Source organism: Trichechus manatus, unplaced genomic scaffold, assembly GCF_000243295.1.
Source record: "Trichechus manatus latirostris isolate Lorelei unplaced genomic scaffold, TriManLat1.0 scaffold00081, whole genome shotgun sequence".
Lineage (NCBI taxonomy): Eukaryota > Metazoa > Chordata > Mammalia > Sirenia > Trichechidae > Trichechus > Trichechus manatus.
In genome coordinates, this window is record NW_004444017.1 from 6,817,285 (window position 1) to 6,840,129 (window position 22,845).

The 22,845-nt window shown below is 44.1% G+C and overlaps 1 protein-coding gene across 1 annotated transcript in view; it reads right to left on the minus strand.

Moving 5' to 3' along the window:
- Positions 1–22,845, minus strand: part of MICAL3 (microtubule associated monooxygenase, calponin and LIM domain containing 3) — a 216,887-nt gene that overhangs the window by 90,982 nt on the left and 103,060 nt on the right. The window contains exons 12-17 of the mRNA XM_012556919.2: positions 20,598–20,745; positions 18,300–18,496; positions 16,200–16,312; positions 16,041–16,103; positions 15,379–15,552; positions 1,347–1,533 (exon numbers count right to left, since the gene is read on the minus strand). Of these exons, the coding sequence (XP_012412373.1) occupies positions 1,347–1,533; positions 15,379–15,552; positions 16,041–16,103; positions 16,200–16,312; positions 18,300–18,496; positions 20,598–20,745 (882 nt within the window). The remainder of the gene's footprint in view (positions 1–1,346; positions 1,534–15,378; positions 15,553–16,040; positions 16,104–16,199; positions 16,313–18,299; positions 18,497–20,597; positions 20,746–22,845) is intronic.

Consider the following 22,845-nt stretch of genomic DNA (forward strand, 5'->3'; position numbering starts at 1 on the left):
TTTAGGCGCCATTGAGTCAATTCTGATCATAGAGACCCCATGTGACAGAGTAGAACTGTCCCATGAGACTTCCTAGGCTGTAATCTTTACAAGGAGCCCTAGTGGTACAGTGGTTAAGAGCTCAGGCTGCTAACCAAAATGTTGGCAGTTTGAATCTACCAGCTGCTCCGCAGAAACCCTGAGGGACAGCTCTACTCTGTCCTATAGGGTCACTAGGAGTCGGAATCAATTGGACGGCAACGAGTTTGGTTTTTGGTTTGGAATTTTTATAAAAAGGAGACCTTGTGGCACAGTAGTTAAATGATCAGCTGCTAACTGAAAGGTCGGTGGTTCGAACCCACCACTGCTCCATGGGAGAAAGATGTGGTCATCTGCTCCCATGAAGACTACAGCCTTGAACTAGATGGCGCCTGGCTACCACCAATGACCACCTTGACAGGGATCACAACAGAGAGTCCCAGACAGATCAGGAGAAAAATGTAGAACAGAATTCAAATTTACCTAAAAAGACCAGACTTAATGGTCTGACAGAGACTGGAGGAACCCTGAAACTATGGCCCTGGACTCTCTGCTAACCCTGAACTGAAACCATTACCAATGCTAACTTTTCAGACAAAGATTAGACAGGCCTATAAAACAAAAAAATAACACAGATGAAGAATGTGTTTCTTAGTTCAATCAAATATACGAGACCAAATGGGCAGCTCCTGTCCAAAGGCAGGATGAAAAGGCAGGAAGGGAGAAGAACTGGACAAATGGACACAGGGAACCCAGGGTGGAAACGGGGAGCATGCTGTCATATTGTGGGGATTGCAACAAACGTCACAAAACAATATGTGTATAAATTTTTGAATGAGCAATTAACTGGAGCTGTAAACTTTCACCTAAAGCACACACACACAAAAAAAGAGTAATAAGTTGAATAAACCAAAAACAAAACAAAACAAAAACCAGACCACAGCCTTGGAAACCCTACGGGGCAGCTCTACTTTGTCCTAAAGGGCAGCTATAAGTCGGAATTGACTCAAAGGAAATGGGTTTTTTGCTTTTTAATCTTTGTAAGAGCAGATCGTCAGGTCTTTTCTCCCGTGGAGCTGCTGGGTAGGTCTGGACTGCCAACTTTTCCATTAACAGCCAAGCGCTTAACCCTTGTGCCACCAGGGCCCCTTTATAGATAGATATAGATAGATAGACAGATAGACAGACAGACAGATAGAAAGAAATAGATATAAATAAATAAATAAGGCAGTAAGAGGCCCAAAGGTCCCCAGCTCGGATGGGAAAAAGTGCCCGAGCCCAGTTCCTAGGTATGGCTCAGACAGACAGACTCACACAGACAGACTCACCATCCTCGATGTCATAGGCATATGCTGAGAGGCGCAGGGTGGTGGCGCAGTACTGGCATTTGAAGCAGCTCCGGTGGAAGAACTTGCCTTCAGCACTCAGCCTCTCCATCACGTAGACTCGCTTCTGGCAAAAATAGCACGTGTCGCTGCCTCCCAAGTTCTGCGGGAACTCCTTCTTTATGGAGCCCTGTAGGAGGTGGGGAAAGGGAGGGAGGGGAGGAAGAGGAGGCAGGTCAGGTTCTCGGGCTCACCTCCAGGAAGCACATGTCCTCTCTGTGGAATCGACCCTCACTAAGTGATTTTGTTTTGAGACTAAGAAAATCACTATTTTCTTAGTAAAAAAGAGCAACAGTACATTGCAGGAACCATGCCATATGTGCCTAACTGTAATACTTGGCACTGTGTCACATCCTGAATGGATGCTGATCAACAACCGAGAGCAAAGCTAACTCACTTCGTTTCTGCTGATGGATCCAATTTCACGGAATTTTGTAACTATCAAACCAAATTATTTTAACAAAATTCTTTTTTGAGGGTAGCATGAAATATATATATTCAGTGTTCCTGTAGTTCTATGGGTCCCCAGGGCTCTAGAGTGGTCACTTTTAGAGATAGTAAGTATGCTTTTCCACACAACACTCTAAACAACTATTGCAGTCCCAGAAATTCAGTTATCAAAATTCATACAACCTCAAAGAAAATTACCACAGGGCATATACTGGCTACGTATATTACTAAGCTATTTAGAACAAACCAGGTGTTTTCAACACAGCTGTGTATGCCTATACAGACAGTGCCCTTGACATATCTCTTACCAGTTCCTTCTTGTCTAGAAGGGTTTTGGGCTGCTCTTTCCTTTGAAGCTGATTGGCTATCTGCTCAGCCAATGAGCTCACTCCGCCCGTGTACATCTTTATATACTTCTATTGGTTGGAGATTATAAAATGACAAGAATGAAGGGAAATGAGAAGAAAAAAATAAATAAGAAGACAGGAAAAAAAAATCTTTGAAAGGTGTAAAATGAATACAAGGTGCAGCAGCAAACCATGCCAACACAGTGCTCACAAGCAGAGATGCTGGGTGGTAAGAAAAAACACTGTGTCAGTGTCCACACAGAGCCATCAGCATGGGTGGGAACACCAGCACTAGGAAACACGATCTTCAGGAGGGGAGACCTAGTCTTTCTTGCCTTTGGATCTGCAGTTCCAGGGAATGAGAAGGTGGGAAGGCAGGATGGATTCAAACACAGAAGAGAGTAAGACAGGCCTTAGTGGGTCCAATCACATATAGAGAATTCAAGAGGAACAACTCCCATCCAGACTGCAGATGTCCAGACTGACAGCAGGCCTCAAGAGTATGCGAGTGGGGTTTGGGAGTGACTTCCTCCTTTAGAAAGAAACCAAGCTCCCTCTTGCAAAGGCTCTCTCCCCTTGGGTAACAGAAGATTATCATCAGCCCTAATAGTGCTTGTGATAATCTCCCTTCTTATTAACACTTGACCTACAATCCCCCATCACAGGCATCAAACACTCACCACCTGTTGATATTTAACGGGGAACGGGGAATCTAGTACCATATAGTGATGTCCATGTTCTCCATCCAGGCACAAGGCCAAAGCTCTCTAGGATGGGTGGGACATCTTAAACACAAGCTGCAGGCAGCCAATACCTGCAGCCATGCAGCCAAGTTGCTCCATTAGTCCAGGGAAGTGAGAATGTGTTTCTAGTCCAGGAGAGAGGATAGAAGAATCATTCTTACAGGCTGGAAAGAGAAAAACAACCCAACCAACTCAACTCTCTTTCTGGCAATGTTGAGGAAACAACAGGATAAAACTGCTATTGTTAGGTGCCATTGAGTTGATTCCAACTTAAAGTGACCCTATGTACAACAGAACAGAACACAGCCCAGTCCTGCACCATACTCATGATTGTTGCTAGGTTGGAGCCCACTGTTGCAGCCACTGTATCAATCATCTCTCTGACGGTCTTCCTCTTTTTTCTGAGCCTCTACTTTACGCCAAGCACGGTGTCCTTCTCCAGGGACTGGTCCCTCCTGGTTACATGTCCAAAGTATGTTAGACGAAGTCTTGCCATCCTCGCTTCCAAGAAGCACTCTGGCTGTACTTCCTCCAAGACAGATAACTAGCAAGTTTTAACTGTAAGCCTTTCTGCTCACATCAAAGGCTGGCACCCCAAGCATCTTGTCCCCAGGGATGGAGGTCAAAGTCTTTGCTGGCAGTCCTTTTGAGACAACATGTCCTAGTCATCTTCTGGGGGAGATGTCGCTGGCATCTCGTGTGTGTGACACTCCTCTTCTGAACTGTGTGGAAGCAGGGAGCTTCTGGCCAAGCTTGAGGGGCCCTGACTCTAATTCTGATTCAAAAACACACCAGGAGCAGCTGTCTTATACATGTCAACGGCCCTCTTACAAAATGGTTTGAATGGACAGACACGTGAAGTCATTTGTAAGAAGATCGTTGGCCTGAGCAATGGCATGTGCTGGGCTGGGCAGGGTCACACGGCAGAAGGACTCTAGGAGGAAGTAACTTCACGCAAATATAGGAACGACAGAAGCACAAGCGAGAAAACAACTCTCCAAGGTTCAGCTGGAACTGAAGAATCAATTATATTTTTAGATTTAAACTAAGGAGATTTCCAAGGATTGGTGCCATGTGCCCATTAGCTTCATAGCTTCTACCCATTAGTGGTTGAGAAAAACAAGTGGCTCTTAAATCTAAACTGCCTTTAGATTAGGGACATTAGAGAAGCTTAGGCCTGAAACAAGACAGACACCGGGCAGAGATGAGCAGATAATTTAATAGCTGACACCAAGGGAGCGAAAATTGCATTTTTTTAATTCAGCAGCAGACAAGTGAGGGCGTGGACCAGATATCAACTATTAGGCTGGGACACGAGCAAGCCTTGGGCCCTCACTGCTCAGCCAGCCCTTCCCTCCCCACTAGAAACCGCCACCCTCAGCAGTTACAGCCTAGGGCTACCCGCGTGCAAAAGCATCATCACAATCCGTTCTCAGCAACGTGGCAACACTGACAAGCATCCCCCCGAGAGGTGGAGACTCAAGTTCTGTTTGTTTCTGGCATGAAAAGCAGATAGTTTCCTTCTCCCCACTCTTAAAAAGTCTTCAAAGTATAACAATCGCTGGACTTGTACTTCTGCACGCCACACACATGCATCGGCTTCCACACATACAGTGCATAGTCTGAGACTTATCTCAAGAATAGGAAGCATAAACAGAAAGGGCCAAAAGGCCCTCCAATCTCTTTAAACTGCTCTATAGTTGGAACAGTGCCATTGTAGGAACTAGCAGGGTTGACTCCTTAAATGATTATAAGTCAAGAGGCACCCAAAATACATTGTATTCACCACTCCATTTACGTTTGTACTTTGTAACACATATTAATATGAAGACATCTGGAGTAAAAAAAGTCAGTGGCTAAAAAATGTTTATCATTATTTGATACAGTTAAAATATAATGAAAGTGGGTCCACAGACTTTGACAAATGCTAAACACAGTGTAATAAAAGCTAGCAGCCTCTTTAACTTAGGTTATTTAAAAGAGGCCCACAGACGTCACATGCAAAACAGACACCACCACCTTCTCTCCCTGGACACAACTGGTTCCTGTAGGAGAGAGGCCAAAGTTAAGAACTCTGCAACCTCCCTCAGGGCGGATGGCACTTGTGAAAGTGAGTGAGCAGAGGCTGAGGAAGGAACAAAGCTGTGCCAAGTCCCAGGCCATGCTACCTGTCGGAGGGAGTCAGAGGAAGGAGAGGCAGGGCGGTTGGAGGAGCGGAGACTAAGAGAAAGCTCCCACTGGTCGACAAAAAATCGACGTGAAGGTTCAGGCTCTGGCTATAAAATACAAGATGGAGAGAAAAAAAAGAAATCAAAGGAAACGTCAAATAAAAACTCACATGCTGACCTGAACGGACGTAATCTGGCAGTGTTAGACCCTTTTACTTTAGGCCTTCATCTAAATGACATTTGTAATAAAGAAACACTTTTAGTTCCCAGAAACACGAATGGCTTATTAAACACCTCCACTGTGCTTTTAGCTCGCCCTTCCCTAATGCTGCCAGTGGGATATGGTGACTGTAGCTGTGCTCAACCTGTGAGAGCCCTATCTTGCTTGGGGCCTCTTGCTCCATCCACCCTCTAGGTTGGTAACACTGCCAGTGGGAGGCAGAGGAGGGCAGAGGGCTTCCTGATAATGCATGAACTCTCTGTGCTCCGCAGGGAGCCTCCCCGCTGGCCTCAGCTGGGATTTTTCCTGGGGAAAAAGATTCTACCACCATCTCAACCCCTCGCTTGCCTTACAAAGAGCAGATGATAGAGACAGCAAATCTAGAGACAAGCTTGCTCCTCTACACAAAGGCCAGATCCATGGCATCTCTTCTTCTATTGCTAGTGCTCAGAGAAGTACTGCTTGCCACAGAACAAGCCAACTCCCCAGCAATAACTGAGAGAAAAGACCCGAAGTCCCCAAGTCCTCTGCAGACTGCACACAGCATGTCTTCCTCAGTGGCGAGCCCACAGAGCTAGGGACTCTGCAGTCCCCACAGAGTGAGAAGGTGGCTGGAAGCTCTGGCAAGTGATAAGTGCTTCATTTCCTACAGGTTCAGGGTGACACAGTTACAGGTGGGAGAGACAGAGGTACCATCAAGGTAATGAGAGGCCCCCTGTGCCTCCAGCTCTGAGCAGTTTCATTATACTCTTTGCATCAGCGGACAGGTGAGATGGAGGGTGATGGCATGGGTGTAATTAGCTGGTGCCTTGCCAGCCTCTGCTCCAGATGCCCAGCCAGCTGATGGGCCCTGAGCTCAGGACTCCGTGTGGGCTCAGCCATACAGACTCCAGGGGAGGCAAGGAAGATTTCCGCAGGAGAGTACCAACCACCCAGAGGAGTAAACAAGAGAGAAACTGAGCTTCCCCAAGGAGGGCAGAGCTTATGGGAGGCTGGGGAGTGTGGGGCTGGGTAGGAGCAGAGAGCTGGGAGTGCATACGCAGTATAATGGCCTAGTGGAGGGAAACTCCTGGAAGAGAACATAAACAGGGTCCCTCAAAAGTACCTGGATTGGAGCCCTGCACTGAGGAAACTGGAAACCAGCCCACAGGGAAAAAAGAAAAATCCCTTACTGCCTTCTGAGCTCAAACCCTGCTTTCCCCTCTGCATTGCAGCCCTAGTCTTTTCATTGTCTCTCCTAACCAATCTCCTTTTATTTAACATACTTCCCTCTGTTCTTCTTTTAGGCATCGTTCCATTACACATCATCGCCCCTCACTAAATACGCATTCCCCTAAATGAAGGGCACTGCCCTGCTCAAGGCAAACGCCTAGCTTTCTTGTAGAGAGGACTACAGCCTGGAAAGGAAGAGGAAGGCAGCAGGGCGCTCAGTGCTCGTGGGAGAAGACAGCCCCGACGAGAGAGCAAAGCAGAGTGTGGCCATCGATGAGGAGATGAGAAGGAAATCCACCCTCTTCCTTAACCCCAGGTCTCTTCATCCTAACCCAGCACCTAATCCATTTGTGTCTTGGCAGCACATGTGGATGCCCTGATTCTGGTTTGGTGACAGGGGAAGAAGCAGGGTGGAGGAGGACAGGGCTCTGTTTAGCTTCCAAACAGACCTCAGAAGTAACCTAATTTGATGCTTAGCCGTAACTGCATTAGCCATGACTGGAAAGGGAGGGAGGGAGAATAAAAGAAAAGACCCTGTGTGCAATTGGTAAGGAGAGAGAATTATTCACTCTAGCTGCAAAGCTATATCCACTCAGGGATCGTTTTTAAGGGTAACAATAAAAAGAGTCCCATTGAATAAGTAGGCTTCTTTAACTGGGTATCTCTGCTATTCATCAAATTACATGATAGCCAGATGCAATTAGTCATTCCCCCCGTTAGTTTTGTAGAAAAAACTAGCTAAGCTTCTCATTATGCTCCCCCGTCTGGTCAGCACCTTCCCACCCCTCTATCCTCTTCACACTTGACAGATCCCCACAGTGGTAAGAGTTTTGGCTCACTTAGTATTTCCACCCCAAGATCCCATGTTTGTCAAAAATGCCAAGCAAATGCCACCTGCTTAATGACCTGGACCCTTTCCCTAAGAACCCACACCTGTTTGTCAAATGCTATTCCACCACTGGCACATATTTTGGGGGCAGAAGTAGCGTGATCTTGGGATGGGAAAGGTGAACAGGAACAGAAAGTCATTAAGGCCCTTTATAGCAACACGAACACTCAGGATTAACATCCCATCTGAATGCTGGTGCACGAAGGCTCTACTGTGAGTGCTATCGGCATAGATCAACATTGCCAGAAAACGAACTCCGGCTCTTGGCTAGGTGACAAGAGCGTGCAAGAAGCAAGGGGAGTGGGGAACAGCCCCACCGTTCCCTCTGCCCCACCACCACAGCGTGCCCGTTTGGATCTCAGCATCCCATGCCACGGGTTCATGCTCGTTTACCCTCTCATGGCGGGTACTCTGCTTGCCATGGCTGTCAGCATCAAGATCCCTGAATGTCTGTAGGCAACAAAGTAGAAACTTAAGCTCCATCCAAAGGCTCTATCTGGACCTACTAAGTGACAGTGAGAAATTCAGTGCCAGAAATTCAGAATTCATTTCAAGGTATTTTCCCTGCCCCCTGCCCATCCCCATCTCAAGTACCCACACTCCCATCTACACCAAATCCTATGACCCGAGGGCAACTTTTTGTGCAGCCATTTGGCCTACTGGGCTTCCAATGAGGTTGGTTACATAGATAAATAAGGAACAACTGTTAGTACAAATGTGGAACAAGCATACTGCTTTCACACAGTGGCATAAGATCAGAGGCATTAATGGAAGGTTTAAAAGGAAAGGCCGGTTAGAAGGGTAAAACTTTCCACAACAAGACATTAGAAAGGAAAGGTGGGGAGTTGGAAATTGGCTAGAATAAATAACCATTCTAATAGTCCAGAGGAAATTCCAGGGTAGGGAGTGATCCGTGACTAGGACCATGGGACCAAAGCAAAACTTATCTATGGGAGAAGTGGACAAAGACTGGAGGCATTTTCAATGGACAGATGGGAATATGTATGTGAGAGGGATGGAAATCCATAAGTCAGGCACACGGCTCCCTCCACTGATCTCAGGAAACCGCTAACACAGCAATCGTGGAAACAGGGAAGACCACACTTGTTGCTCTTTGGATAACTGTGGAGTCATGTTATGGCCATGTAATGGTGGAAAAGTTGATTCAAAGAGTCAGATGTAGCTAATCTTATCCAAGGCCCATGGACATAGTGTCTCTTCAGGCAGGATGAGCCCAGGGATTGGAGCCCAGGGTCACTCACACCACCTGGCTTCAATTCCTGGCTCCATTACTTATTATGTGACCTTGTACTTGATGCCTCTACCCTATACCTCAGTCTCCTCATCTGTAAAATGGGGATAATAACAGTACCTGCCTCATTGGGTTACTGTGAGAATTAACTGAAATAACGCACAAAAAGGACTGAGAATACTGTCTGAGACATAGCAAATGCTCCTAGTGTCAGCTCTTAGTGACAAGGCACAGGGCAGTCATCAAAACTGTAATGGATACAAGTAGGCCTTTAAAAATCAGGCACATTACTAAGGGTCACTTTCTGTTTCCTTCTAAATTTTATTTATATTGTTGTTGAGAATATACACAGCAAAATATACACAAATTCAACAGTTTCTACATCTATAATTTAGTGACACTGGTCACATTCTTCAAGTTGTGCAACCATTCTCAACTCATTCTCATAAGTTGTTCCTCCCTCATTAACATAAACTCACTGCCCCTAAGGTTCCCATCTAATTTTTCAAGTTGCTGTTGTTAATTTGATCCCATACAGATAGTTCTTAAAAGAGCATAATGCTCATGGCAAGCCTTTTTTACTAGTTAAGCTAAACTGTTGTTTGGTTTTAAGAAGACTTTGGTGTATTTTTGGTTTAAGGGTTAAAGATTATCTTAGGCCAACAGCTGCAGAGATTCATCCACCCTCCACGTCTCTAGAAAGTCTAGAATCCATGAGAATTTGAAATTCTGTTCTGCATTTCCCTCCCTGGGATCAGGATTCTTTTATGGAATCTGTGATCAAAATGTTCAGTAATGGTAGCCAGGCACCATCCAGTTCTTCTGGTAGGGGTCATTTTTTAATTAGGCCACTTTAGTTGAGAAATGTCTTTCTATAGATCCTGGCTTTGAAATCAGTATTTTATTTAATAGTGATTTATTTAATAATGATATATCATGAAAGTCAACAAGCTATTCCACAAATGTACTTGATATAAGTGGTTGCCACAAGTGTATTCTTGCCCTCATTAACCACGTCCATGGTTAACTACTCTATAAAGCAGTTCTTGAATGGTCTGCCTGGAGTGTGAGTGGGGTGTGTGGGGAAGGGCAAACGTCTTTTGGAAGAAATCGGATATGCCAGAGGCAGGGCTCCTAGAATCAGAAGAAACCAAGCTCCAGTAGTGAAGCATTAGAAGAAGCTTCAAAGGGCCCATCCTAACCATATCTCCTTGGGCAGCAAGAAATAAATGTCTGCTCTAAACGGGGTTACAGAAAAAAGTATTGCTCTCCAGGGATTCTGTGCCTTGAACAATACAGTTTAAATTTTAATTCATGATTGCATAATCATATATGGGACTGCACAGTCTCATGATGTGGGGCTAAACTACCTGGGGTCTGAATGTATTATGTGCAATCCTGAGGTGCAGCCAGGAATTACTCAGTTGTAGCAATAAAGGTTGCTTCTGCTATAAATTGTTTTGCTTTTATCATTTTTTTTAATCATTGAAAAGAGGGAAAAATGACTTGGTCTCTACTCTAGCCACCTAAAGGCAGGAAGGCAGACAGACAGGGGGAACATGCAGAAAGATCACCTGCTGGCTGCCATGTGTCCGGCAGCGAGGTGGAGTAGGGGGAGGAGAGAGTGTGATCACTTTTTTTGGGCAGGTCCGAGAACGCTCCTTTTCCCGTCGCTTTTACACCAACAGACACAAACAGAGAGAACACTGGTGAAACAGTGGGAGTGTGAGGGCTGATTCTGGAAGGACTAAGGGGCGTTTATCAGAAGAATCCCAAGAGGCCCCTTCCTTGCCCCTCTGTCCTCAACAGCAAATCACTGTATGGCCAGACAGGGTGGCTTCTTTGGTCTCTGGCTTCCAGGTCGGTCTTGAACTTTCTGTTAGGCACAGGTCACGTCCAAAATCTACATAGCTGGTCTTGGGGTCAGAGCTTGCAGTGTAGCATTTTCTAAATGTCAAGGATCAAGGGTATAGTCTTCTTTGCTGGTTTTATCAGGGTTGTTGGGGGACAGAAGAAATGGGCTTGTTTATAAGTAGAGAGAAAGGGCAGAAAGGCCAACCACCATGACTGGAAGGTGGAGAACCCCTCTCCATGACTTAATCACATGTATACCCATCGGTGGCAAAGCAGCACCTCCCCTCAGAGCCCATCTATGACAACATCCTGTCACCGCTTCCTCGTCTCAGCCTCCTTGCTCACACTTAAAAGGTTCTGGAAAACTGGCAAGGAAATACAAGTTCAGGAAATGAGATGCAAAAATCAAATCTACTTCACTGAGTACTACAGGTATGAAGTCCATGGCTTTTCCCCGTTTTGTCCATCTGGATTATATTCCTTTCCTTGTCAGTCTGTCTATGATTTAGGGAAGCCCTCAGGACTTAACAATCACACATTCCTAGTTTCCTGGATGAATTCCAGAGGAATTCTTGTTCGCTTGTGCTTAGAATGACTGTGTGGGTTCGCCACAGGTAATGCCTGGGAAGGAGGAAGTGGTAAGGCCTGGGAAAACAGCTCCACTGTTTGCTCCCTCTCACATGAAAATCTCCTGCCAAACCAAGGCTGGGTGATGGGCAGAGTTTGCTTGCAGGATGCATTTCTGAGATCAAAAGGCAAAAGGTGGTGAAGGGAAGAGCTACTGTGTTTACACAGGAAGGTAAAACAGAGAAGTCACTGGCAAGCAGAGGTGCTACTCATTTCCTCTCTTCCATACTGTGACCTAAGCAGACACTGGTCCTAGCGCCAGCTCAGCCATCACTGTTGTGTGGGCCACACCTTCCTCTGCCTTGGCCTGAACCACTTCAACAGAAACACAAGTGAATCACAGTGAGGTACCGCCAGTCGGCCCCTCATTCCTGATGGGGATAAGGAAGGGCCAGTGGTCAGGCTGAGTCAGAAGCTGAAGGCACCTAATGCACTACTGGAGATTCTCTTGTCCTCGGGCTTCTGTAGCGTCTGGCATGGCACTCCCAGGATCTGTCTTCCAGGAGATAAATTTAGAAGGCCAAGACTCACAATACCTGATTCAGCGTTGAGGAAAAAAACTTCATGAGAATATTACACATTTCACTTGCACAGAAGAATTGTGAGTTACATTTCTTTCACAGTGCCACTTCTCTGCAGGCAAGTAAATTCCCAACTCTATATAACCAGAAGCACATAAGAATCTAACAGGTTTTTCATTGCTGGTGGTTTCTCACTTATCAGTCTGAGCATAGTATCAACCCAGCTACTTCTTCTAACTGTAACCTCTCATGTCCATTCTGCAGAACTGTGTTTGATTGTAACATTTCTATTCTGTTGCCCGTATACCCTACCAGCATTCTACTTCATTGACTGTGATCATATATTGCCCAAATGGCAAGGAGTATAGACGGGGACTCGTAACATTCTCCATGTGGCACCTAGCACAAGGCTAGAGCTTACGAGATGCTTCAGAAATAGAAGCACAAGCTGCTCCACAAAATCAAGCTCTTGATGCCCCTTCAGTACAGCTCAATCAGGCAACAAGCTGATGCATCAGTTTTCACCAGGACAAAGGCCCCAGCTTAGCCAAGCTTCTTGGGTCACTAAATTTACTGCTGAGATTTTCCAGCAAGCCCACCCAAAGTGCTCCAAAGCCACTGAAAATCATTTGTCACTTATCTGCATGTATTAATCTGACCTCCCTTCCCCTTTGCTCCTATCTCAGTGGGCCTTTATGAATCTTAAAAGAATCTAGAGCTTCTGGACTCTAGATTCCAAGTGACTAGAGTTCACTTGCCCCTTCAACAGATCCTGAACTAAAGATTTCCTTTCAAATCACATCTTCCACCCAGACTTCAAGGCAAAAGATAGGAAAACATAACAGAAGTGAATTTCCAGTGAACTTTTTGAAGACCTCCTACAAGCATAGAGAAAGAGACAGCTTAGCTTCTGTCGTGAGCTTGGACATTGCTCCCAAGGTTCCATCTCAGCCTCTTGGGCTCAGCCTTTAATGTGGCAAATTATTAAAAGAAAGATTAGAAAGAAATGAACATTTTGCCCTAAATACAATTTAAATAAAGCCCAGCTCACCACTCCCAAGCACCTCCCAGCAATAGCTATCACTCTGCAGCATAAGAGGCTGGCAACACAAACTGTGGAAGATGCTGGTGGAATCAAGAGCCTGTTCATCTGACCTCTCAGAATCTGATCAGTCCTAGATGAAACAAAACCATGAGACAGTCAGTTCAGGCTCCACTCACTACAGCAGGAACTGGCTCACTGTGACATGGTACAGTACCAGTAGAGGCCTCCAAACCCTCTTCCAGGTTTTCTACTATAAACCAGGGGCCCTCATCCCTTTCTTCCTGGCCTACTGTATACTGCTTAGGAGAAGCAATTTTCCAGAAGACACTGCTCAGACTGTAGAGAAAACTTCCAAAAAGAGTATTTCAAATGTAGACAAAACACCAAGAAAATGCCTGCGAACATCTTTTTCCAGGGTTTGAAACAAAAATCATTAGTTCAAGACTATTTTCTTGGATAATATTTTTCTATTTAATGCGAAAGGCTCTATTACCCCTATTCTTGGCCTAAGGAATTCACGATTTTCCCTTCCATAGTCTCAAGGAGACATGCTGGGCAAAAAGTCAACCTTTGACAAATGTTCCAATAGCAAAACCACAAAGGCTATATAGAAGGTACCTAACAACTTACCACATAGTTTTGGTTAGTTTCATTAACACCAGATTAACTGCCCATGCTTCTAACTGGTCTCTCAAATCCCAAAGACTTGAACAAATCATGCAGTAAAATCTGCACTGCCAGAGTCACTACTCAGAGGAGCAGAGACTTCCTGCCCTTGTGAGCTGGGACTCTTAAAATGCAGGCCTCAACCCTGCATTTTCAGAAAAGAGCGGGGTGGGAAGGCCTGGGGAGGCAGCAACCATCGTCGTTCCTGGGCAGTTCTTTACCTGTTTCCAATGGGGGGTGGGAGCAGGGCGACCCTGCTCACGCAGGCAGCAGGACGGCTGGCTGACCCCACGCTCTTGTGTCGGCTGTGACACACAGGTCGAGAATGGGTGGGGGCAGGACATGGAGACAAAACAAAATAAAATACAGTAAGGCAGGAGAAGACAAAAAAGGTGCTCAAGGAAGACAGACACACATCTATGAACTGAGGAAGGGAGTGGAATTCTTAAAATCACACTTATAAAGAAAAGAAAATACTCCCTCAGAGCAGCGGGGGCGGGTGACGAGGGGGAAGCAAATTAAAAAAAAAGGAAAACAGAAGTTGTGATTCTTAGTATTCTTTTCCCAAGTTCAATGTTCTCTGAGCGTAGACTACTAATTTTGATTTGGAAAACTAATCTTTCCATCCAAAATGAAGAAAGCAACTAGGGGTCACTCTCCTCTCACAGAGAGTGTTCCACTGCCGGAGATGTGATCCCCTCAGCCTTCCTGAGGTGGGGCGGCACCTGGGGCTGTAGAGCTTCCGGGCAACCTCAGACGTCTACCAACAAATATTATCTGTGATTCACGACATGAACAGACTGGAGTACAAAGATTAATTACCACCGAATAGATGTGAGGAGAAGTTAGTTATGGCCAGACCCCAAGAAAAGTCAGTCCCACCCTCCTGGTCCACAGGAACAGTGGCTGATGAGGATGGAGAAGATGAAGAAACAGAAAACGAATGAAGAGAATGGGCTCCCAGGTCTAGACGCTCCCTCAGGTTGTCAGAGAGTTTTACAAGAAACTTTCAGTGTGAATCTCAAAACTCCAGCAACTCCTCTTGTAAGCAGTCTTGGTGACTGATAAGCCATGGGAGGACAAGGCCTAACAAAGACACTTCAAGTCAAATGTTCCTGTCCAGCATGCTCCTGCTTGACTTATGGGAGCACAATTTAGTATTCATGAAGAATCTTTAAAATGTTCATATGCTTTGACCTAGTAATATCCTAGGAAAAATAAACAAACAGCTTTGTCATAGGAATGTTGGCCACTGTGCTTTATAAGGAAAGACTTGAAACAACTAAAATCATTCAGAACTAGAGAAATAGCTGAGAACAGCATGGCACACACACATTTCGGAAGATGTTCATAAAGAGTTTGGAACAACATGGTAATACGTAAAAAGTTAAATGAAAAAAGCAGACTAGAAAAGTGTGTATTAATCATAGCCGCAACTATGAAAACACAAATGCACTAAAAAAGACCAAAATGAAAAATAGCAAAACATTAAAGGAACTATAAACCAAAAAAACAACTGCTGTCGAGTCGAATCTGACTCACAGCGACCTTATAGGAGTAGAACTGTCCCACAGGGCTTTCAAGGAGTGGCTGGTGGATTTGAACTGCCGACCTTTCGGTTAAATAGGCAGCTTAATTATCTTTATTATACTTCTCAGCATTTTCCTCAATAAACATGTACATCTTTTATAATTTAAATATGTATGTATGTGAATATACACAGATATATCTATATATAAATGTATACAGATAAAGATATACATTTTTTAAATGCCTCTGATTTTTGTCACCGGCATCCTGGACCTGGATGCTGATGAAACAATCTTCTTTGCCACAGTGAGACAAGAGAAAACCAGACACGAATCTTGAGCCCATGAATCCTAGAGTCTGTTATATACCCCACCTCCTTTGACTAAAAAGATTCCTCTTGCCTGTATGACCAGACCAAATCTGGATGGGCAAGGTGCACTATGGGACTCACCTGTCTCCTTATGCCAGTGGACTGTGCAGGTGCATTCTCTTCAAATTTGGCCAGCAGTTGGGTCGCCATGTACTTCACTTTGTTCTGGTTCCCAACAGCAACATCCATCCTCCTGTCTGTCAGGGTGCTCACCAGCGTGGGTCTTTCTCCTCTGTAGCTCCGAGGAGCCTCCTCCTGATAAATACCAGCCACCCAAGAACCAAACTCTATTATAGGAGGCCCCCCCAAACACCCTTCCCTCTAAGAAGTTCAGTCTGTCTCTGGCACAGGGATTGGTATTTTTGCTTTAGGTTGAGTTTAAGGGCTCTTTTCAAGGTTCTAATCTCAAGATGGAGTCAGCAAGACTTTGGTACATGGAGGCAGTATGAGAAAGTACTCGGACTTTTGCTGCTGTTGTCGGGTGCCAGAAAGCCATTGCTCTTTGCCAAATGTGTGATTCCAAAGAGCCAAGAAAGCACCAGTTCACACGGGTGTGTTCCCTTGAACCCTCCCCCCAAATTCAGCAGAGGCAACAGCCCTCAGAAAAAGTGTCTGCCCACAGAAATTCTCATAAAGTTAAGAACATGAAAACATCTAGCAATGCCGATTTGGAGAAATTAAGGACTTCAACCAAAAAGGGCAATTCAGTACAATCATTCTAGCAAACCCCGGATGATTCTCACCTCCTCTGATTGACTGGTCTTCCTCCTCTTTCCAGCACCATCCAAGTCCTTTTCCTTTTTATCCTGCCCAAGAGAGGAGGGAAAATACATTACTGTAGCCCTCATGCCTTGCTGTCAGCTTTGCAGCCTATGAAAAGACTCCTTCTCTCCTCCATTTACCTTGGGAGAACGCTTCCGAGAGATGGTCTGTCCAAGTTTGCTTAGGAAGGAGATGGGGGATTTGGTGCTGGCTATCAGGACTGCCTTCTCCTCAGCATTCAGGTCTAAAGTATCTGTGGACAAAAATCAGCAATGCTCAAGGATAGTCCTGGAGGGGAACACAAAGTCCTGACCAGTACTACTCCTTGAAGGTGGATCATGGGACCTCAGAAAGCTCTAATGGTGCATCAGTGATGACAAAAGCATGAGAATCTCAACAGCAAAGTCTACAAAATGAAACACACTTAGGTCTGGGCATTAAGCCTTCCCTTTTCCATCCACATAAACAAATTAAAGTCTTTTCCCCAGTCAACTTAGGTTGGAAAAAACTGACTTTTGCTTTTCAAAGGCTAGAGTCTGCCTGTGATTATTAGTTGTAGCAGAGCACTGAAGCTTCACCTTTCTGACAAAAATTTCAGGGGTAGGGAGGAGAGGGAAGATGGAGAGAGAAGCCGAGAGGGTGTCTAACTCAGATTCACGGCCCTGGTGTATGTGGAAACCAACCGCTTAAGGTTTTCCCTGCGTGGACATACTGTAACTGCGGCAGATGGTCAGATCAGAAAGGAACTCTGTAACTAATCAGAAAAGGCCATAGATGCCTATGAGAGTACACGGGGTGGTGGTGCTACCAGAAACTTTGTGGACCCCAATGTTTACTTAGTAATAATAGTAACTTAAAAAAAAATTGAAACTAATAATAAATAGCTAACATCTATTGAGTGCTTCCAATTGCCAAACATTCCTCTTAGCATATCACAATTTAATGATATACAAGTAAAAAGCTGCAAAAGCTGGAACCTGTGTAAGGCAGAAACCTGTTAGAGAAGGAAAACGCAAATATTTTCCACTAATAGAAATCCATAGAAAAGTGGTAAGACTACACCCTGTCAAAGGTGGAAAACTTGCAAGATCTGAAAAACAAGGCAGTCCTGTTGGCTTCCGGCTCTCACAGGTTTCATTGTATATTATCTCTGCTTTACAGATGGGGAAATCGAGGCACAGAGAAATTTAGTAACTTGCCTAAGGTCAAGCAAGTGGAAGTACTGGGATGTAAATCCACGTCAGGCACCACAGCCTACACTCTTAATCAATATGCTACACTTACTCCAAAGGACTATAACAACGGGAATATTTTTTATAGCACTATGACAGACTGAGGCAGCAGGCTGAGGGCCAAGGAAGACCTCTGGGAAACACTAAGAGGTAGGAGAAGAAAGACAAGCCAGAGAAAGAACAGATAAAGGAGAAAGGAGAATGAGGCAAGTATGGCACTGAATCATGGAAACTGAGGGGAAGAGAGTTTCAAGAAAAAGGACATCATTCCACAGTGATGAACGATGCAGAAAAATCAAGTGCACGAGGGGTGAGGAATGAGAAAAGAATGTGGATTTGGTGATTTTTTAAGACTGTGGAGAACAATTCTGATAGAGCAGTAAAAATAGAAGCTAGGTTGCAAAGTGTTTGGAAGTTCAGGCAGTGAGGCAGTGGAGGCAATAAGCATAGACCACTTTTTCAAAAAGGCTGGTTCTGAGATAAAGGGCATGAGAAGGTTGTAGAGTCAAGGGGAAGAAAAAGGATAGGAATGCTTTTTGCATACTTATTGACTGAGTGAGAACGGTTTGGGGAAGAATGAGCTGTTGAGGACACACTCCAAAAAACCCAAACTCATTGCCATCAATTCTGACTCACAGAGATCCTACAGGACAGAGTAAAACTGCCCCCTAAGGTTTCCAAGGCTGTAATCTTTATGGACACAGACTGCCACATTTTTCTCCCTTGGCGTGACTCGTGGGTTCGAACCGCCAACCTTTTGGTTAGCAGCTGAGCGCTTAACTACCCTGCCACCAGGGCTCCTTGAGGACACTCTAGAGAAGGGAAAAATAATGGAGCAAAATTCCAGAGACTTCTGCTGATAGCCAGTCGGAAAAAGCACAGAGTAAGCTGAGGTTTGCTTTTGGTGGTATTGATGAAGTACACAGCTGGAGGGGAAGACAGAAAGCCAGGCAACAACACAGCAGGAGATGGAGGCCATTCAGAGCAGCATCACAGCCAGGCCCTTACCACTGGAGGGGAGTGAGTCCTTGAACATCTCATAGAACTGGGTCAAGTACATCACCATGGACAGCTTGTCAGGCTCCCCCACGGAGGCCATCTCTTTGCCGGTCATGATGGGAGAAATGCCTAGCTCCTTCTCGGCAATATCAAAGGCCAGTTGGTTATTCTTCTCCACATTCTGCCCATCCAGAGAATCAAAGTCTCTGAGAAACAGGACAAGGAAAATGTGTCAAGATGGGTTGGTTGTCCCCAAACCAGAAAACAACAGTAGCACAGAGTCTTCCTTATTTCCTGATCTTTCAGTTAAAATCCAGGGTACAGTACATCACTGAAATCTGAAAGCAAACCTATTTATTTCATCTCTTTTTCTCGTGCTTGTTACTAAGAAAACACATTTCTTCTCAAAGAGAATGATTAAAGATCTACCCAGTAAAGGAAAGAAGACAGGTAAAGTTGAAAAACTACTCTCATTTATCCGGTAACATGAATTTTTTACTAAAATGTAAGCTCAAGGATAGGAACTATCTTTAATATGTATTCTCTTGTATTTTGTGTGTGGTAAGTATATAATAAGCAAATGTTAAACATGGTAAAAATCCTATTTGGATCAGACTGCTTAAGGTCCTGGGATTATCACTGTTTTGCCCCTTGGAACTGACAAACTGTTACTGTACCAAATCAGCTCTGGTAAATCTTACCCAGCCTTCCCCTCAAAGGGAAATTCCAAAACTTTCCTCCAAAGATTTTTCCATTGCTAAATTTCCTGAGTTTTCCCAAGTATTTAGATTAACTAACATTTCCCACTGGGTTTTAAACTTCTTGCAATTCAATCAGAGTAAAGAGTGATAGCACTCTTGTGTTGATTTCAGATTAACTGGGCAGACCTTATTCTGAGTTAACCTACTGATCCCATAGCATTTTTTCATTTGCAAAATTGTTTTCTCTGTAGATTAAGCCTGTTAAACCCTAGAGGCCTCATCCTGGGTGAAGTCATTATAGTCTAGTGCCAAATTACCTACTCACTACTTTGTGTTCTGATACGACTCCACTAGATAACTCTCCTAAACCTTTTCTCCAGGCAGCGTTTGGTCTTTTCTAACAGTAATGTACTCCCTACGCCAATACGTACCTCTCCACCCCATCTGCTAAGCTCCCTTCGCTACTTCTGCTTTCATCCTTTTTTTCCCCTTGCCTTCCCTTTGGAATAGAACTGATTCACCTATCCCATCTCCTAACTCACTTATGAGCCATTTATCACAATCTTATTTCAAGTTGCTTCTCCCCTCCTTTTTTTTCTTGGTAGGAGTGAGTAAGCCCTAATTTCACTTACCTTTTACCAGCCTCTGGATGAGCTAAGGGATAGAGCATCAGAGTTCACCTACCATTATCCAAGCAATAAGAAATTCCCTAAACCACACTATGTGAGGTTGTTTTTACTAGCTCTTGGCTCAATTGTGTATAACCATCATAAATAGGGACTGTTTTTCAAGATAAAGTAATCATCAAAACAAAACAAAGAAACAAAGACTAAGCCCCTAAGTAGACTTAACGATGAAAAGGACAGGCGGCCAAAAGAAACCAACATGCTCTGCTTCTGTTTCTGAGTCATTTTGTTTGGCTCCCATGGTAACAAATGCTGATGGGGGACATCTGAGTGCACTGGTCACCAACAGTTGGCCTGGGTGCTCCTCGTATCCTGATTTCACAGACAAGTGAGTAAAGAATGGCCAAAAGAGGAGATGGCACTGGTATAGGTGGTTAGGGCAACATGAGCTCTGTGGGCTTGACAGAGTATGTGGGCAAAAAGTGCAGTCCATAACAAAGAGATAATACCAATGGACCATTATAAATCGGGTAATTATTCACTGGTTTTTGTTTTGTTGGAAGCAGCATATTTGCCTTGAGCTAGCCAAATGTTCCAGCCAGGTTTCCCTTGTGACCAATAGCACTGGAAAGACAGCTGGCCAAGATGAAGAGTTCAACCTGGGGCCAATAAACAGAGTTTTCCTTTGTGTGAAGTTAATAGGCTCAGGTGGGTGTTAAAACCAGTTTTTTACCTTATGAGTTCTGTGCTTTAAAAAACTCAGTTAATATAATTTTAAAAATTCCTGGGTTGAGCTACATAATGCTTAACATACACAGTTTAAATATAGTTAAATCAAAACTAATGACTGCCTTCTAGAGAAAGTTTCTTACACCTCCTTCTAGGAAATAGTACAAAATTTGGCCACTTGATAGGATAGCAGGGTGCTCTGAGATCCTTGGGGAATACAAAATAAAACACAAAATTTGATCACGACTTACATCAGATCGGGGCGGTATCTATGGATGATTGCACACAAGGCCAGGCCACTTTTCCAAGACATGGTGAGATCTGTCACATTTACCCCTGCGTAGCCATCTGTCTGCCTTTGGCACCAACCCAGCAGTTTGCTCGAACGAGCTACAGACTCTAAAACAACAAAAAAATATTATTGGAAGTATGGTCACCTAGTTATGCTGTTATAGGATCCTCTTTGTACACATATCCAGTATAAAAAAATAACTCCACTAGATAACTCCAGGCAGACTTTGGTCTTTTCTAACAGTAATGTACCCCCTATACCCTCATACCTTCCACCCCATTTGCTAGGTACCCTTCAGCTACTTTTTTGCCTTCATGTTTTTTTTCTTCTTGTCTTATGGGCTGTGCTTTTAAAAATTCAGCCAATCATTCCTGGACTGAGCTACATAATGCTTGACAGATGGAGTAAAAAAAAAAAAATTCATGAGGGTAGGGACAAAATAGTTGTCACTGGTTTTCAAAAGGAAACAATGAGGAGTACAAAGCCATGTAACTGATGTCATGATAGCGGAATCTTAGGTGGACTATCAATTTATCCAGAGTCTGAGGTAAAATTCCACCCCTTAAAAAATGATACAATACAACCAGGGCGATCTGGAGCTGTTCGTGCTGAAGCCCCGTGTCCCTGTGGCACTCCTGGATACTGACTTAGATGGAAGAGTGCCACCTATTGAGCTGTCACCCTCACTTGCAATAGTTGCAGGATCTCCCTGGAGAGCTTCTTAGCAGCTGGCTGAGGAAGCTCTTTCCCTCAAAGTAACATATGGTCTATCTAGCACGACTTTCAACCAATAGGAAATAAAGCCCTGCTCTTAACACTTCCCAATTTGTCAAGTTAAGAAACTCTGCAGGGTTACATTGGCAAGGCCAAGAATCCCAGACCAGAACAACACTTCAGGCCAGGCTGGGCATCCTTTATTTATAAATTATCAGATCTTGAGAAAACTGAATAGGCACACAAATACACTTGGGTGTTCTTCAATTCATTGATGTATCTTCTAAAACACAAACAGCCTTTATAAACATCAGTTTTTCTTAATCACACCATAAGAACTCTGGTATCTGCAAACTTCTATTTGTGTCCAAGCAAGTATGTTCCCTTACATAAGGCAGCTGAAAATATTTAGCTTTTTATCAAGTGATTTAGTGATTTGTGAACATAACAAGGTAAAAGTCACATATCATGAAATTGTTGTTTCATTTAAGTCTTTCACAGTAAAAATGTATTCTCAAACTACATACAGAACCATTGCTGGTGCCATCATCATAAATCTCCTGGCTTCAGAAATTAATTCAGATGCCTCCCAAATCTGTATATATCCATCCATCTAATAAGTATTGGACTACTTCAATATTCTAAGCTCTACAAATAATGACAGTGAACAAAGATACACTCTCTGCTTTCTAAGACATGACACTACAGTGGAGAAAGATGAAGGTGTTCTAATTGCCTGTTGGCTATCATATCCACCTTGATATCCCCAAATCAAAATGTCTAAAACAGAACTAATCATCTTGTTCTCTCAAGCTTTCTCATCCTCCTACTTCTTATTTAGACCAATGGCAGAACCATCTACAACGACCTCTCTCTCATCTCACAGTGCAATCAACTGCCAATGTCTATTGTTTCTGACTTCTTAATATTCTCTCACATAGTTAAAAATGACAATGACAAAATGGCTACCATTTTTGAATACCCACTATATACCAGGCATTGTAATAAGTGCTCTGTACACTTCACAGAAACCTCATGACCACACTGTGAAGAAGGTATTTTTATTGCCACTTCATAGACAAGAAAACTGAAGTTCAGAAATGTTAAGTAGCCTGTCCAAGGCCACATACTTCACAAACGGCAAACCTTGGACTGGGACCCAGTTGCATCTGGTCTCAAAGTCAGAGTTCTCACTGCGCTCCACTGTGTTCTCCCTTCTCCATCTCCACCATCACTACTAGGTTTAGGTCTTTATTGCTTTTAGCTTGAACTATTACAATGTGCTTCTAACTACTCTCTCTACCTCTGACATCCCCCTTCAATAATCCATCTTACATACAGCTGAGTAGATATACTCATGTCATTCTCCTTATAAAAATATCTTCAGGGGCCCCTCAATGCACACAAAATACAGAATGGCCTTTGCCGCTATCACTGTATCCTGTCCATGTCTCAGGACCAGGGCTTCAAACTGGTTTGAACCGGTTTAGTCA